This window comes from Crocuta crocuta, unplaced genomic scaffold (assembly GCF_008692635.1).
Source record: "Crocuta crocuta isolate KB4526 unplaced genomic scaffold, BGI_CrCroc_1.0 scaffold9, whole genome shotgun sequence".
NCBI lineage: Eukaryota > Metazoa > Chordata > Mammalia > Carnivora > Hyaenidae > Crocuta > Crocuta crocuta.
This window is the reverse complement of record NW_027551567.1, coordinates 9,871,056-9,889,539: the sequence shown is the minus strand read 5'-3', so window position 1 is coordinate 9,889,539 and position 18,484 is coordinate 9,871,056. Positions and strand designations below refer to the sequence as shown.

At 40.5% G+C, this 18,484-nt stretch overlaps 1 protein-coding gene across 9 annotated transcripts in view; it reads right to left on the bottom strand.

Annotated features, from left to right (window-relative positions):
• The window catches only part of LOC144220120 (uncharacterized), a 54,394-nt gene extending 35,956 nt beyond the window's left edge, over nt 1-18,438 (bottom strand). For 4 of the 9 annotated variants that reach the window (XR_013331627.1, XR_013331629.1, XR_013331631.1 and 1 more), the window contains exons 1-2: nt 17,879-18,438; nt 17,199-17,763 (exon numbers count right to left, since the gene is read on the bottom strand). Coding sequence is in view for 1 of the 9 variants with exons in the window: in XM_077750273.1 (XP_077606399.1) it covers nt 17,358-17,763; nt 17,879-18,393 (921 nt within the window). In the remaining 8 variants the exon portion in view is untranslated. The remainder of the gene's footprint in view (nt 1-17,198; nt 17,764-17,878) is intronic. The other 5 variants (XR_013331628.1, XR_013331632.1, XR_013331633.1 and 2 more) reach the window with 2 other exon arrangements.
• Between the last annotated feature and the right edge of the window lie 46 nt (nt 18,439-18,484).

Sequence of the window (18,484 nt, the reverse complement as noted above, 5' to 3'; positions counted from 1 at the left end):
GATTACACTGGGTCCTCTCCTAATAATCTAAAACAAATTTTCCACTCATGATCATTAATTCCACTTAATTCCCTTTTGCCAACATGAAGGAACACATTCACAGGTTCGGGGGATTAGGATGTGGACATCTGAGCCAGGCTCAGGAGATACAAGGCCCCTGTCTCTAAGGGGGTGAGGGTGGGGGGCATGCAAATCGGATTTTTCAGTAAGACAAATAAGGGTTATCTTAGGTAACTCCACGAGAAGCTTGCTCGGCTGAGGTAATCAGTTCAGGCTTCCTAAGCCAAGTGCCATTTGACCTAGTTCTGAAAGATCGGGAACACTTAGCTATGGGAGTGAGAAAGGGAGTTTTAAGCAAAGCAAATAGCATATGCAAAAGTACAGAAACGTGTAAAATAGCTCAGCAGTTTCCATGATTAATAAGATGTCGGTTTGTGCTGCCGGAAGTGGCAGGAGATGAGGCTGAACCTAATGGCTCAACTACGTTATGAGAGATTTTTCTTCCTATGATAATATCTGTTCTGGGCTCACAGAAAGAGGAGGTTGATCTTCTTTCACACAAACATTACTTCCCAGTGCCTGTGCTGTAGGAAATTATGTTCAACCCTGATCAAATAGCCAAATGTATTTTAATCTACCTTTTTGTTAGCCACTACTAATGATAAAAGAAAAAGGAGCTATAAAGCTAGAATGAAGATAAGCAATTGATAATCCGATGAAAATATTAAAAGACAATATCTAGAGAAAGATGTATAATATATTTTTCATAAGACTCTTAATATAGTTCTGTTCTCTCACCGCTGGCTTCATGAAAATTTTAGTGAGATTTTCATTAAGAAAAAAAGATTACCATGGTAAAGACCCAAAGGTGAATTGTTAAGAAATGTGAAACAAATGTGATATTACTGAACCATTTCACACTAAAGAGCTTGTAAAACATGTATTTCCCTGCTATTATGGAAATTTTATTTGATTTTTATCTTTTGAGTATAGACTAATCCCCAGCTGGTGCTTATTTCATTGGCCTACAAAAGAAATGAGAAATGTGGCTAGAAAACCGTGAGGGTCAGTGAATCAAGGTGGAATGAAGGTTTGGAGTGACTGAGGGATCATGGTGTTTTCCCTGCAATGTCAGGAATTCCAGTTGCAATGGTAAGCAGGGACCAGACTACCAGGGGCTGTGAGATTTGGACATGAATGTGGAACTCTTACTACTCAGTGTGGTCCAAGGAGCAGCAGCAACACATGGAGCCTGCCACACCCCAACCCTAGTCCAAATCACACTGTAACGAACTCCTGCATGATTCAGTGTTACACTGAGGTTTGAGAAGCACTGCTATAGATATTAGAAGGCACTGAAAGATTTAAAGCAAGAATGTCAAAGTGTCATGTTTTGATTTTTATAAAATCACAGAGTTGGTAGTGAGAGAAGAAGACGGGCTGTGAAGAAGGGTGATCTGGGGAATAGAGGTGGAGACCAATTAGAAAGTTAATTCAGGGTTGATAAGGACTAGAACTGGGGTCAGGGCCATGGAGAGGTCTCAGTAGCTGTTGAGGAGAGGGAGTGAAGGGTGATACCCACATTTTCTGGCTTGGTTGATGGATGCAATTAACTAAAATAGGGGAAATAATGAGGCTGCTTTTGGACACTAGGTTTGAGATGGTGAAACACCCAGGTGATTAAATTCACCATTGAACAGCACAGTGGCTGGGATGAGACAGCTCAGGAAGTCCTGGAGAACAGAAAATGAATGACCACCCTGAGAAGTAGGAAAACCAGTGGGAAATACCGAATGGAAAGCTGAGAGAGAGAATAGTCTCAATTAAAAGTCAAGCAAACTAAAACACATTCTGGGATGTGACATTCTGCAACATTTTGGGTGAGCTCCCGAGTAATTTATATGCCAAACAAATGTGGGCAAGAATGGCTGAAATTGAGAGATAGTAGAAATGGAATAGGACCAGTGAATGAGTATAGAGAGTTACTAAAGAAAAAAATCTTAAGTTGAAGCAAGTGGACTTGTAGTAGTAGGTATGATTTGAAGGACTCTTACAGAAGCAGGCAAGCCACTTGAAAAGGAGAATGCTTCAGCAGAAATCTTATAAAAGCCAGTTGAAGCACAAGGAACCCAGGGAGAAGAAATAAAATCGAGAAAATGAAGATCAGAGGTGTTAGAGGCTCTATGGAGATTTTTACAGAAGGAAAACAGAGAAGAAAGTTGGAAATAAGTGATGGAGACAGTAGTGACTATTTTAAACTGTGGTCATTAAGAGTGTCTTCAATTTTGTGCTGTCTCATTAAGTGCACGGTGTTAAACCTGTCCATTGTCTTTGTATAACTAATATCTTCTCAGCTGGCCAGACATGCTACACACGTGGGCTTCAACCAGTTGTTGTACTTTCTTAATGCTTCACAGCCCATAAGTTACAGAGATGTTTTTTTATCATGGTAATTTATTTAGCGTTGTCAAGAGTGTATGCTTCTGAGGATCTATTCTACTCAGGAATCAAAGCCCATAGGGAGACACCTACATAGATGAATGGCAGATCCTCAGACATGTGGGTGACTACCTTCTCTTCTAGAATAGCTCATTAAAGCTTGATTTTGAAGCTACACTTTTGTTTCCATAATTTTCGTGTTTTTTTAGAAGTAATTAAATCTAAAAATGAGAGTCACTGCTATCTTTGTAGGAGTCTTTATTTTTACTGAATTATTACAGACAATAATTTCCTCCTCTGACCAAAACATCATAAATCTGAAAGATTTTTTCAAGCGCCAGTTTGGTTCATTTGTTGGCCATACAGGAGGACCTCCCATACGTGGTCTTCTTTCACTTCCCACCATTTGTTTACCGTCGTCTTCCCCAGTTTACAGGTCTTCTTTCTACTTGCCTAGTGTACATAACTGAATTCACTCAGTACTGAATTCAGATTTCATCATCTTAAGTCTGCATTTATTATCAGTGCTCCTCAATGGGTAACCTGGTGTTTATTATCAGCCCACGTAACTGGCACTTGGAGCCAACTATAGCCCAAGGATAACTGGGATATAAAGCAAATAGGACCAGCCCATTTTGTTAAAGTCAAGCAGTGATAACAGAACACTGACTGAAGAACTGAAAACACGTTAGGCATGGCTGGATCTTGGGACTCCAGCCATGTTGCCAGGGCTCTTTCTCTCCAACTCTCTGCTTGAGTCTATGTCTGGCTTCATTTCACAGAGTGTCTTCCTTGCTGAAGGAAAAACAGCTCTGGGTCCTCATAGTCCTTACAACTAAGAACCATATGTCAAATATCAGGGAAGACCTTGGTCAGTATAGGTCACATATCCACCCTACAGAACAGCCTACCGGAACCATATGGAGTATGGAGAGATGGCTCCGAATAAGAAAAGTTGGGGGCCTAGGCCACTTGTCAATAGCCATGCTGGTCAGATGAAAAAAACAGGTATCTGCTACAACCCCACTAATGAGTGAAATTAGCCACTTGGAGATGTTCTGAAAATGATCAGAAGGCACACAAATCAAGAAGCAATAAGACTTTGTGAATAGCATAATTTGATTTAAGGTAGACTCAGGGGACGTGACAGTGTAAAAGATCATAGCCTAAGTGATCACAATACGATACCAGAAGAAAAGAAAAGAGATGAGTTCTCACAGAGAAAGAAAAAAAGCAAAAATGTCAGTGAGCCCCAGATAGGACCCTGATAGGATGATGCAAGTTATTGTTCAGCAAACACACTGAGTACCTACTATATTCTAAGGCAGTAGCTCTCAAACTTTCTGACCATGAGCCATGTATTGAGAAATACATTGGGAAATACACCCCCAATACACACACACACACACACCATATAATTATAATAAAACTATATTAAACAACATTTACTCTTTCAATGTACAGTGCTCCCTGACACTTTCCGTTCAGTCTATTACATATTTCTAAAATTCCTGCGTAGCAGTTTTCCGGGGCTGCCACAACAAAGTATCACAGACTAGGTGGCTAAAACATCAGAAATTTGTCTTCTCACAGCTCTGAAGGCTAAAAGTCTCACGTGGAGGTGTCAGCAGGGCTGATATCCTCTGAGGCCTTTCTTCTGGCTTGTAGATGACTGTCTTCTCTGTGTGTCCTCACATGGTCTTTCCTCCACACATGTCTGTATCCAAATTTCCTCTTATAAGGGGCATATTGGGTTGGACCAACCCTAATGGTCATACTAACTTAATTACCTCTTTAAAAGTTCTGTCTCCAAATACAGCCACACAGTGAAGTACTGGGGGTTAGGACTTCAACAACTTCTACCCAGTGACTTAGTTTCACAGCCCCCTATTGGACTGTGACATGCAATTTGTAAACCCTGTTCTAGGAGAAATAGAGAACACGTTCTGCCAAGTAATTCACTATCTAGCTCAGGGCTCAGTATGCTTTTTCTGCAAAAGGCCAGATAGTAAATATCTTAAGCTTTACTAGTCACTTATGGTCTCTGTTGTGTATTTCTTTGCTTTTCTTTAAAACACTTTCATTCTTGGTTCAAAGGTTGTACACAGAGTATGGATTTCATTTAGCCAGGGCACCAGCAGTCTAGCTGACTGCCCACTTAGCAGCCACCTCCTTCAAGCCTCATAGAAGAGGACACCATATTCAGATAATCTAACTCCTCCATTCTGATTCTAATCCTCATTATGCAACCTCCAGAAACAATTTGGCTTCCCAAGGAGATTGTCCAACTTCTAGGGAAAAATGTACAGATCAGAAAACACAATATTCTGGAATACTCAGCAGCTCTTTTCCAATTTAAAATGAATAAGCTGACAATCTGTCACATGTGTATGTGTATTTGTGTGCAGTGTGCTTATTTCAGTGAATCGGCTCAGCCCAGCATACGCTGAAAAACTTTAGTGTGGGGACTTGTACTCCAAAAGCTCGATCTTGGAACATGGTCCCCATGTTGCCCCATCCTGAGGGCCCAGTCTAGGAAAGCAGGGAGCAACCTTCTTCCCAGCATATCAGTTTTCTATGGGGTCAAGTGATTAAATGGGTGAAGTGACTGAACAGACGGAATGGCTAAATCTGACAGAGGCATTGCATTCTACTCCATCCTGCTCTTTTGTCCTTTTACGAGTCATCTTACTTTTCTATCCATCTCTCTGTATGGAGACTGTCTACAAAAATGGCAACCCACACATTTTTCATCCTCTACCTCCAGACCACTTGTCCCATCAAGAGGTAGAATCCATTTCTGCTGCCTTTACGTCTCTAGGCTGGCCTAATGACTCGCCGCGCCCAGCACAATGCAGGGGACAAGTCTGCACTAGCTCCGGGCCTACACTCTACAAGTCCTGTCAATTTCTACTTTGCTCTAGTGGGCTCTAGATACTGTGTACAGAAACTTAGGCTACACTACTGAGTAATGACCGAACACCTGGTGAGACGCAGCGAGCACTCAGCCGAGGTTGTGGGACACGTGAGTGAAGGCATCTTGGGTGTTCTCGGGTGTTCCAGCCCCAGCTGAGTACCTGGCTCATGCAGCCACCTATGTAATCCCAAATGGCACTGTGTGGACAGAACCTCCCAGCCAAGCTGATCCACCCCACAGAATCACGGGAAATAATAAAATTGTTTATTACTAAATTATTAAGCAATTGTCCTGCGCTGGAAGACAGCAGAATGAAGGAAGGAATAACTCAGGAAAGCTCTCTAGGTAATCCCGATACTACCTTATCTCCATTAAGAATAGTTTGGACTGAAACTACAGATGAAGATATGGTGGCTTAAACAACATGGACGTTTAGTTCTCTGTCATGTGAAAGGCTAGAGATACTGAAATAACTGGTCAGAAAACACGCAGAGTGCTACAGCTTTTTCTACTTGGACACGAACATGCTTCTTCCAACAGCAATGTGATAACTTTATCTGCCCTCCCACTAGCTGGCATTCTCAGTTTCAAGTTACTAAATGATGTTTACTCTTTCAGAGTTGGTCCCACACTAACTCTGGATAGAAGTACACATGGATGTTAGCTTAGAACACCTTCGGGGAAAGCTCCTCAGACCTAGTCTCAGCTTCACTACCTCAGGCTTGAGGAGAGACTGGCTAGTAAGTCTCCTTCTAGAGAACCAAGAGGCCTGTGGTTGGATCTTCCAATAACTGCAGAGGTAAATTTTGTCACAAGTGTTGGGGCCTTTCATTTGCACACCCCTTGTTCAAGGTGATGGGTAGGTGTCCTAGCAATGTGCTCCCATATCATCATATATTTGTATACAAGTAACCATAAGGCTGGCCAAGACTGCTGTCTCTTTCTCTTCTGACACACTCTCTGTCACTCTTGTGTCAAGTTTATCAGATGGGTGAGAGGCTAAAATATGGCTAAGGGGAAGCTGAGTTGGGGATACATTTAGTTTGAGAAATATTTGTGTGGTTGGCAGTCACTTCTTTTTCTGGGGAAGTTACTGCTAGCTGGCTTGGTGTGGGATGAGCCCCAAGAACACTCCTACTTCCCACTGTGCTGATTCACTGCATCACAGCACACTGATGCAGGACCAGAGGTGGAATCATGCTATAAACATGTCCTACTATAGATGCTATTGAAGCAGATGGGCACAGAATCAAAAATAAGGTTTGTGATGTAAAGAGCCATAAACTGGTCTGGGGAAATTTCTTCCTATCGTCAGTGTGGAACACAGCATACAGAGGATTCAGTTCTCACTGATACCTCACCAAAAGAGAAGTTCTTTCTGGTCAGGAATGTAGGCAACAAATAACACACATAGTTATAAAAGCACCATACACTTTTTTCAGTTTTTTGATGGGAATTATACAAAATGAAATGTAACTGAATTCCTATATTTGGAAGTACAAACCTATAACAGATTAATGAGGATATCTGTACATGGATTATGTATTTTATGCATCCTAACATATCAGATGTAGTTTTAGCAATTTCGATACAGGCTACTGGTTCCAGACAAAATGACCCACATAACTGAGGGTTATCACTTCAAACAATATTTAAGATTGTCACTCACTGCATAAAAAAATCTGAAATGCCCTAAAATCCTACAACATATATATGAAAGAAATTTGCTAGAAATTTTCTAAAAATATGTAGGCCATTAACAATGAGTTATATAGTTAGAAAAAGCTTTTCTAAACTATAATTTTTTTTAAACTTCAAACAATGATGCCAGAAGAAAGAGTGAATTATTTCTAATTTTTCTACAGACAGTTGAAGTAAAAAAATAATTTTCATATAAAGAAGTGATCAAAGAACATACAACCAAAAATGTAAGAAAAGGTATTACAGATAAGTGTTAGACATTTAATTACAAGATATATGCTTTTCTTTTGGATTTGGGAATGTTGGTATTAATAAATTTTTAAAAATTTGTATTTTATGTGGGTATTTTCCCTTACTTGAAGCAATGTTTACTTTCATACCTAATTTTGTATGAGCTCTTGGCTCCATAATATTTGATTCAACCCCTGAACAGAAGAAAATCTCAATTAGTTCAACTAAATAAAAACAACTTGTTCCCCCAAAAGAACAAAGCTTTATGTTGGGGTTGTGTAACTGTCACACTGATGCTCAAAGATGGCGCCTTCTGGGCTTACAGACACAGCTCTCCCAGAGCCGCAGGGGGAGGCTCCCAGGCTGTGTGGAAGGCCATCACACCGGCTGGCCAGATTGCTACACTGTCCTCCGCCATCTAGTGTGTGTTTGGCAGCTGTGCCAGGTGTGTTCAAAACACCTGGTACTTGAAAGGAAAGATGGTGTTCCATTTTTTTTTTTGTTTTCTTTTGTTTTGTTTTTCCTGGCTAAAGTGAGTGTTTATAAACTTTAGGTTAATATCCTATCTACAAGCATATCTTCACCCCACAAACAGTGAATTTTACTGTCTTTACCTTCATTTTCCTGGTTTCCTGCTTTAAATTAAAGAGCGTTTGTCTTAGAGTAATTCAATTCTAAGCAGAGAAGGGAGAACCATTTAATTATCAAAAATAATTATTACCCAAAATAAGTTCTTTTCACTTCAATGTATATTCCCTGGACAGTATCTCAACTCCAATATGTTAGGCTAGTTGGCAAAAAATGTTTTATGCATCACCTGCTAATTAAGGTTCAGAAAGTGGTGCTCCCAGTAGACAAGTAAAATATTCCTTTATTTTGACATTGCACCATTGTTGAATTTATGGAATTGGATTAGGCACCAAAAAAACTATTCACCACTTATTAGTATTCACTGCAGGAACTGCCTGAACTTTGTGATTTTTAAATAACCTTTTAAATAAACTGGATATTTAAATGTGCTTTATTTTCATCAGAAAGATGCACAGATAATTTTTTCTGAGCTAGCAATTTGTGGTTTCTTTTGAAGTTTTGTTTTTTATTTACTTTGGGAGAGTTTCCTAGAGTTTTTATAATCTAATTCTAATTGCCTAAGAATTACATCAAAATATAGTGGGAAGAATTTAATCCAGAAGTTATTTTTTTGATGGAAAATGGAAGAGCTTTTACAATAAACTAGTTGCATGGTTACATTTTATTTTTAAGTTTAACCATCTACCTTCCCTCACTGTTGGCAGAAATAAATCATGTAAAGTTAGATTATTATATCCTTATTCTTTATAGAATGTAGTTCATTTAGTAGTGCAACCACTCTACAGAAGTTAGTCTATAAACACGTTTCAATTTCAGTGCTGTCAATTCCTATTTATTCTAGTCATTCATGTAGTTGTGGCTTAACTAACTAAAGGTTTAGATGGCTGGGATATCCATAAATATATTGGATATGTGTAAATATAAAACCATGTAGTCTATGTCTTCTCACCATCCACAATAAATTTACTTACACACGGAAACAATGAATTCTGTTTACCAAGAAATAGTGGTTTGAAGTTTTTGTTAACTTTTTGGTTTTCAACAAGATCTTTGTCTCAAGTGTGCAAGGTCAATGTGGTAATGAGGTTATTTTCAGTTTCATACCTACAAGAAGCCATCTTAATTGTGCAACAGTTTTTACTTATTTATTGTTTCCAGTCACTTTATTCTCACTCAAACAATAAGTATGTTTATGTTCAGTTTTGACAAGAACCTCCATTTTAGACACATCTTGCCTTTCAGTTATTCATTCCAAGCCCATTTAATTTGCTCAGATCAAGGCTCACTGATGTGGCAGTAAAAGTTTTCTTCAGTGCGTCACCACTGGGAATCAGTGAGTCCTAGTAAAAACCATACACGATGCTACGTCTGCTGGTAAAACCAACAAAAATTATTCTTGTTCAATTTCTTAAAAATAATTTTATTTTATTGTATGAGTCAAGATTTTTAGGATTGGTCACCAGTCAGAATTATAAATATCTTGGTACTTAAGGGCAATATAAAGATAGCATCTGCTATTAGCCATTTTAGTGCAGTCTCTGCAATGGAAGTCCTTTGGTTCCTTTGATCATCATCACAGACAAGGGGTCATGGACTTTCATAGGAGCACTGAGCATCCCTTAGGATGGTATTCTCCAAGCTCTATGGCTCTGCTCACTGTTTCTCAGCATTATCAAGGAGGATGTGCTCACCTATTAGCTGCAGAGGTCAGTGTCATGGCCACTAGTTTACTCTCACTGTTGCCACACTGAAATAGTCAAGAAAGAAGTTAGGGGGGAAAAAAAGGTGACTGTGCTATGTATTTTTGGCAGTGTCCCCAGTAGTAAAGATATTTTATTTGATTCACTTTTCCCCACTGCCTTCTCTTCAGGAATTTGCAGAGAAGTCCTGGAAAGGCTATAATGATATTACTCAGGGCTCCACTTAGACTGTCTCTCATCCCCCATTGAGGCTTGATAGTGTTAGCAAATATTCTCTGAATCCTTTGCTCTTGAACCACTTTCCTTTTTTTATTCTGATTCTTTGCTCCGAAAAGTAAGGGACATCTGTGTTTCCTCAGTTGTTTAGAGCACTTTTTAAGGAGCCAGTTGTCTGTGCCAATGCTCATTATCTTTTCAAAGAAGTTCACCAGATCTTTGTGTAAGTAAAGCCATTAGCTGTGTGGCCAGCAGTTGGTTATTCCATGACACGCCTAAATTCACAGAGCTGGCTGCACAATTTCCATCTTTATTCTTGGACTCTTGTTATATTTTGTCCTTGGAAGCTCTAGATGATGTATCTGTTAGGATAATTCCTTTCCTATCTTGTAAGCTCTAAGGTGTACACTATTTCTTACTGCTCTTCTCTTTCTTACTGGAATATCATCAGACTTGTCTGATTTCTTTGTATTCACATAATTTTCCCCTGTGCTGTTGCTTTGACAAATACCAATTTCTTCCCTCTTCTCTTTATAGAAACACACTGTGTTTCTCATTGTCAATCTGGGAAACTCTTTATCCTGGCTTTCAAAAACCTCTCCAGATCCCAGTCCTTCCCCTTTTGCTCTTTATCTCCAGCTTCTCCTCATCATATTCACCTGCTTCAACCTAACTGATCTCTTCTCTTTTGGAGAAATCAAAAGAGGCCATCTTTCTCCCACCTAATGCCCAGCCATTGCTTGTCCACTTCCCCATCTGGAAATCCCTTTCTGCCCACCCCTCCCCCCAATCAGCCTTTAAGCTCCAACCCAATTCTTTCCTTCCTTCTTAGGATGTCTTTCTTGACTTCTGATGACTTTAGCTCATCCCTTTCTGAATGGTTCTATAACTTATTTCCAGAATTTCTCATTTGCCACATTTATAACCAATAATCCAATATTTTTCCTTACCTCCCCAAGGATATTATGTATTTTTTGGAGAATAAGGGCCAAAACTTAGGGTTCCCATCCTTACTCCACATTTACTTTAGCACAGGGCCTTCCTATAGGAAACACTAAATAGCATTTGCTGAACCATCTGGTGCTGGACTATTCTGTATCACCAATGGACTTGCCTGATGGTGAACTGATCCTCAGAAAGGTTAGATAATTGACTGCTTTAAGTCAAACAGTTTTCAGTTTTCTTTTTATATGTCCAATTTCCTGCTGTCATCAGCAATAAAAATGTAGCCATTTACATTTGATGTAGAGGTTTTCTTCCTGTTAAGTAGTTCTCTACTCCTCTCATTATCCCTGATCTTCTAAAACCTCTCCTTTTGTCATGGTTCCCCATGAGGCAGCCATACTTTAGTGAAGCCCATTTTTGACCTGGATGTTTTGTAATATCCGGTATATAGATCCCTTCTCTCACCATATTGATGACATAGTACAGGGATTGGACACTTTTTCTATAAAAAGCCAGAGCATAAGTATTTTTAGCTTTGCAGACCATTTGGTATCTGTCGGAACACTCAACTCTGCCGTTGTAGTACAAAATCAGCAATAGACAATATGTAAATGAATGAGGTGGCTGTGTTCTAACAAAATTTTTTATGAATGCTGAAATCTGAATTAGATAACATTTTCTGTGTCATGTGTTCATATTATTCTTTTGATTTTTTTTAACAACCACTGAAAAGTGTACAAACCATTCTTAGCTGGTAGGCTTTACAAACACAGATGGTAGGCCAGAGTTGGCCTGCCAACTCCTGATATGGTATATTCAAAGGCAACCTAGACATCATCAGGTTACTTTAATTAGAGGTAAAATTTACTTAAGCCTGGTTTCTTGGCCTATGGAATTTCAAATTTGTCCCTAAGGTTCCTGTCTGTTCCTGGTGTACATATGGCACCACCCACTTCTTGTCCCTTCTTCCTTATGTCTAGTCTCTGTTCTATACCATGCTGACCTCCCTATGAAATAAAGCCCCTTTGCTGAGACACAAGTCTTCATGAACAGAACACACTTCACTGAAGGTTTTAGACAAGTAGTTTGTCATAGAAATCTAAGCTATGCCAATGGAACTGGACATTGTGCTTCTTAAAAAGTCATTCTACCCCTTTGCCACTCTCCACTATCCCCAAATAAATACTATGTCTTTTTTCTTAAAGCATTATGCTTTTTAAAAAATATTTGTTTGCTTTTGAGAGAGAGAGAGAGAGAGTGAGTCTGCATGTGGGAGGGAGGGGGGGTGGCGGGAGACGGGGAGTCAGAGAATCCAAAGTGCTGACACCAGAGAGCTGGATGTGGAGCTCTAACTCACCAACAGTGAGATCATGACCTGAGCCCAAGCTGGATGTTTAATCCACTGAGGCCCTCAGGCGCCCCATATAATGTCTTCTTTTAAGAAGAATGGTTCAACTTTTTACAAGAGCAGTACCTTTCTCTCCTTTCAAATTTTGGGCATTCATTCATTCCTTCATTCATTCATTCAACGTGTATTTATTGAATGTCTACTACAGGGTTGGCTACAGAAACTTTCTGCAATGATGGAAATGTTCTATATCTGCACTATTCAATACAGTGGCAACTAGTCACATGTGACTACTGAGCTCTTGAAATGTGCCTACTGAGACCAGGACCTGAATATTGAACTGTATTTTATTGAAATTAATTTAAATTTAAATAGTCATGACTGGCTAGTGCTACCATCTTCGATAGCACAGATCTAGTATGTGCAGGCCACTTAGATACCTTAAGAGGTTCTATTAATACTCGGTTCCTAAAATTTAGCACAAAGTTGGGACTGGGCCTTCACTGCCAGCATGCAGGATTTAATTAAAATGCTATTGTTTTATCATGGCTGTCTTATAATCAATAATGTTTAAGGCTTTCACTCTTCACTAAGTAATATAACTGAAGATAGTCCCTGGCTTTCAAGGTTCTCCCCTATTTTCCACTTCAGTTGCACGCAAATGCAAAGGTTCATTTCCCTCAAGGGCACATTCCTCGCACAAAGCACATCTTCAGCCATGTGTCCAAATGCTATATTGATTCCAGCTGTTTTTTGTTTGTTTGTTTGTTTGTTTTACCAAGTACATAGACACAACAGCTGGTCTTTGTTTTTAATACCTCTCCATTTAGGCTAAATATTTCATCTTAAATACTGTTTTAATATGTTGACATGGGAATGATCCATATGGAAACTATCCTATGGAAATATTGATGGTTTGTACAAAAGAGGATTAATCTAGCTAGATTAGGAAGGCTTCAAAATAGTGCTGGAGCATTTCTCAGAAATGTAGATGGATACTTAATTTAATCACTAGAGATAAACAATCCCTTGGGAAATGAAGCCACACTTTTGGCATGGTCACAAGGATATAATTAACCTGTGTGTTATAGCAAAGCTGGAGTCATAATTATCAGGTCACTTGGAACATTCTGACAGAGAGTATAATATTCTATTACATGAAGAAGCTTGAATCTACAACCCCAAAGACTGAGTTAGTATTGGAATTCACTCTAAAAGTATGACTCAAAATAAACAGTATCTAAGAGAGCCAGGATATGAGGAGACCAATTATGTTTAGACTTCCCTAGTTGTTTGAGTCACTTAGCAATTGGTAGGATTCAAGATACAAGATATTAATAATTACTTTCCAGATTAAAAGATAGAGTAGATATACAACACGCAGTGAGGATCTTGTCTTATAACAAGCACCTGACAAATCTTAGCACCCATTTCCCCCACTTTGCTCCCTGACCTTGAGACTTCAGTTCACAGAGAAGTAATTATCTAAAGGAGCCCTCTCCCAAGGCTGCTGTGACTAGACAATTCACCTCCCTGGGGCAGAGGTGCCCTGGAGGGATTTTGAGACAAGACAGAGGTGAAAAGTGGCTCTGACCAAACTGTTCCAAACAAAGTCACAAGCAGAAGGAAACGGTATTCCTCTCTACTGTAAGTATTATAAACCCAGAACACAAAAATTCTTATAGGGAAGGATCCAGGAAACACGACTTTGAATTAAAAACCAAGCTCAAATAAAGCCTTAGAGAGTAATGGATAGTGTGGTAGAAAAAAAATACTGCCTGGTAATCAGTAGAACTGGGTGCTAGCTCCCACTCTGGATCCAAACTGAACACTCTGACATGGAGTCTTAATCTTCACTTATGAACAATGGGTCTTCAAGTAAGTGGTCTCAAGGCGGTATGACATTTTGTTATTCTAAAATATTTCACGACAAAAATTATTTTAGTAATAGCTTTATTAACCCTATTAACGAAACAGCTATAGCACTATCTTTAGCTGCATTTGAGGAAACAGTATCACTGGGGCTCCTTGACTTTCACTGTCATCTGGAGTCCAAGGTTAAATCAGGGCTGACTCATCCTTTACACACAATAGACACTAGGGTTCATAATACCTTTAGGGGGTCATGAAAATGTTTTAAAACTAAAATGTTTTAATTTTAATTCTTTTAAAATCAGAAGAAAACATGAACACAATAATAGTGAATACGTAAAAATAATAAATTGTTTGATTTGTTTTTTGATTATATTGTTTTTATACCAATTCTGTCATAAAACAATTTTAATTTTTTGTTGTTGTTTAAAAGAAGAAGGGCTCATGGTTATAATGCAGCCATGTCCATTAGAGATTCTGACGTATAGGAATTTATAACACCTCCAATTAGAGAAAACTTAGGAGTGTCTATAAGGGCTTTTGCATTCTAGGTCCCGTAGTTGGTACATGGTGGTGACACTTAGAAATAAAGTTACAAATGAGAGTTAACTAGTAAATCAACACGGTGAACGAAAACAATCATTTACAAAAGTTACTTAAATGCAGAAAGCTTCCAGAAGAGCCATGTTAGGATATCTGTGATACTAATTACAACCATTATTGACCATTTATGATGTTATCAGGTTTTGTAGTAAATGCATTATATGCATTATCTCATTTATCTTCACAACAACCTTATAGGGTATTATTATGAACTCACTTTACCAAGGAATGAACAGGCTTATGAAGATTAAGTTAACTTTGTGAATGTCAGACATTTAGTAAATGGCAGAAATGGAATTTGAATATGGAGTTCAATTTGGGGGAACACATAACACCCCAACAAAAGCCCCTCCCCTTGTGAAAACACATTAAACCCTCCACATAGTAGCAGAGCTCAGCACAGGTGAAGTGAGTCTACGTGGATCATAGGGAAGCAGATCATATAAGGTAGACTTCGAGTGGATTAATCCTAAAGATGAAAGGTAAAACTTGAAAGCTAATAGAAGAAAATGTTATTTATTTCATGACCAAGTATTAGATAAAAACTGCTTAGAACACAAACCAGAGGGATTCTGTCACTCTGCCTATCAGCAAAATTTTCAGGTAGTTAATGGTCAATAGGCTTTTCATAAAAAAAACTTTTGAAATTTTTAAAAGATTAATAGCAGATTGATAAAGGTGTAGAAATACAATTGGAGAACATATGCCTTCCTAAAATCTAAGATTCCAATGGTTACAGATCAAGAGAATGAAAAAACCTGTAATTAGTTATAAGAAATATAAAGAAATAGCCATTCCAACAGATTGAAAGGAATCCTAAAAGAGATGGCCAGCAGATGAGGAGCTATCAGGACTGAAGTAGAGGAGACCAAACCCAAAAGCTTCCCTTAGCCATGCTGCGAAGGGTTCTAGAGATTCCCGGTGAGGTAAAAGTGGAAGTTAGTATAAATACCACAGAAAATAGTATTCATAGCTTGTAGTGAAGAACTATATCCAAACTAATTTAATTTGTTTACAGTTCTTATTTCAAATGGTCTTCATTAAGTTATTCTCAATTACTTTTTTTTTTTTAAACCATGTCTTTAATGATCTGCTACCATCTCTTCTTTTTTTGGAGGGAGACTGTAAACAGGGGAAGGGCAGATAGAGGGGAACAGAGGATCTGAAGTAGGCTCTGCACTGACAGGCTGACAGCAGCGAGCCCATGTGGGGCTTGAACTCACAAACTGTGAGACCATGACCTGAGCCAAAGTCAGACACTCTACTGACTGAGCCACCCAGGTGCCCTCAATTACTTCTTTTGTGATCTTTATTAAGGGTTGGATTAATGGACTTCTAATAATTTTCTAAGACTCTAATTAATACTCTGAGAGTATTAATGTCTGTATCAGATTGACCTCACTCAGTTGGCATATTAACCATACTAGCCATGCCATATATTTTCTGACAGTTTGATATCTTGGGACCTTGCTGACCTCAGAGGGAGTACCCCTAGAGATAACTCCTCAAGATAGCAAACAACTTGCCTGTGAGCAAACCCTTCACATGCAAACCAGCCACTTTAGCGCCCACAGCCCTCAGCCATATCTTTTAGTGGGCTCTCATACTCAGAGTCACTATCCTCTGCTCTAATCACCCCACGGTCAGGTAACAGACAACCAGCACCATCCTATGCCCCAGAACCTGATGATATTATTTAAAACCTGTCAATCCTAAACCTATTTACCCTGTCTCCCAGTTCCTTGCCATGGAAGCTACAATAAAGGCTATTCCCCACATCTTCCCCTTGACCCCTTTGCCTTCTGACCAAATCTGGTGCCTCCCTATGTGCCCCCCCCCCACCATGGCATGGTATGCCCCCTCCTTTTGGGAACTGTGAGTATACAAACTTTTTTCTACAGCACTTTTCTCCTGATCTTTTGGTTTTGCCATACCTGAATAACAGTAACATGTATATGTTAAGATGATGGGTGATTATGTTTAAGATTCTGGTTACCCAGTGGGAAGACCAAGTTAGAAGATCTCTTCATTGAATACCTTAGCCAGGTTTCTTCTTATCTGTGTCGGGATGCACATTACTAAGGAACATAATAGTGTTTTCCCACACTGCCCATAGAAGAGAAACATGTTTTTATGCAAATATTAATATTCTGGCCACTAGATAAAGAATTCCTATAATAGGGTAAAATGGATAAAATACAATTGTATCCAAGCCTCTTCTGTAGCCATAAGAGAAAGAAAAGGATAAGGGGGCCATGATTTGGGCATGATTCCTTCACTGCTAGTCATTGAGAGAATGCTTAAGAATGCACAGACAAGGGAAAGTGTGAAGGCCCGCAATAAACTGAAGTCAGGAGTACTAGTTGGCACAGAAGAAGGGTGAAATATTTAAATACAAGGAATATGAATCACTCTCATGAGCCAGATGGAGGTCTGGAGAGCGGCGCAGGAGTAAATTATATCTCACAGTGTGATGTGTTTCAGTTTACATAGTTTAGGAGACCAGGAGCCCCAAGCTAAATTGGAATACACCACCCAGCCTCCTTGCTCCGTGTCACAGAACCAGAGTCGCTTTCTCCCTTCCACACCCCACTGCCCCTCAAGGGTCAATGGATCCAGAGGACAGTTTACTCACTTCTCTGCAAGCCAAGAGAAACCCGGAGGAGTAAAGCTCTTCACCGTGAAACGGGATGGCTCCAAGCTATCAGGGTGAAGATGAGCCTTCACGATTTCTGTAGGGGCAACCGTGCCTCCGTTTCCTCATCTGCAGCATTGGAACAAAACCAGCACTCACCTAGGAGGATTTGTTGTCAGTTGAGAGAGGTCCGTAGAGCACTGGGCACACAGCCTGGGCCATGTGGCTGCTCATTAACGGATAGCTAATGCCGACAGCAGGCGCGCGGGCCGTCCAAGCCTCCGTGACACAGCAGGGATTGGCCCCCACGTGGCGGCCGCCAGCTCCCGCCATTCTCTTGGCTCTGGCGGGGGCTGGTCTGACCGAGTGGCTCTGGCCTCCCGCCCCCGTCCCGGGGCCCAGCGGGTAAGGGAGGTGGAGGAAGAGGCGGAAGCGGAGGCAGCCCGGAAGCCCGGAGACCTGGTGCTCGCACTGGATCCATCCTTTATCCAGCCAAGAGTCGGAGCGAGGAAAGCCCGCTCCCACGCGGAAAGCGCCCCCTTGCAGGCTCAGGTGACCTTGCTCCCTGGAAGAAGGGAAAGGGCAAAGGAATGTCCAGATAGACCCAGTGCTGTGGGTCAAGATGTTAAAATGTGCGCTGAAGCAGGAAAGGGCCAAATAGGATAGAGTTTAGTACAGACCTGAGCCACGGGGAGAAGAAACCAGAACTGTCACAAGTGTCCAATGGCCCCGTGGAATTGGTCGCACTGGAGAACAGCCCACTGGTGTGGTAGGACGGGCAGCAGCTTCTCCGACAGGTATCTGGAAGAGGTGCACTCCACACAGGCACCATCATGAGCGTGTGGTCCAGGCGCGTGCAGCCCCTACTGGGCCACTGGTTGGAGCTCAGCGGGGCCGCAGAGTCCAGCGAATGGGGGCCACAGGGCCATGCTGGCCCCTGGAGGGCTCCACGGCGGCAAGTTGCTGCTGGTGAAAGATGCAGGAATAGACCAAAAGGAATGTGGCAGTCAAAGATGGCAGAGTGCTTTGGTGGCTGGGTGCTAGAGCTGATTCCCTTTCTGTAGAATTGTGAGGACATGGACGACCGTGAGAACCATGAGCTGGACAGTGTGCAGCAGCAGAAGCAGTGCATGAAGCTGTCCCCAAAAGCCTGATGAGGACGAGTAGGAAGGACGACTCCCAGGATGCCATCCATGAGCTCAATTTTCTGGGCTCAGGAGAGGATGGGGAGGGCGCTCCAGACCCTTAAAAATACACTGGAGAGGGACCCACCATGAGTTGGAGGG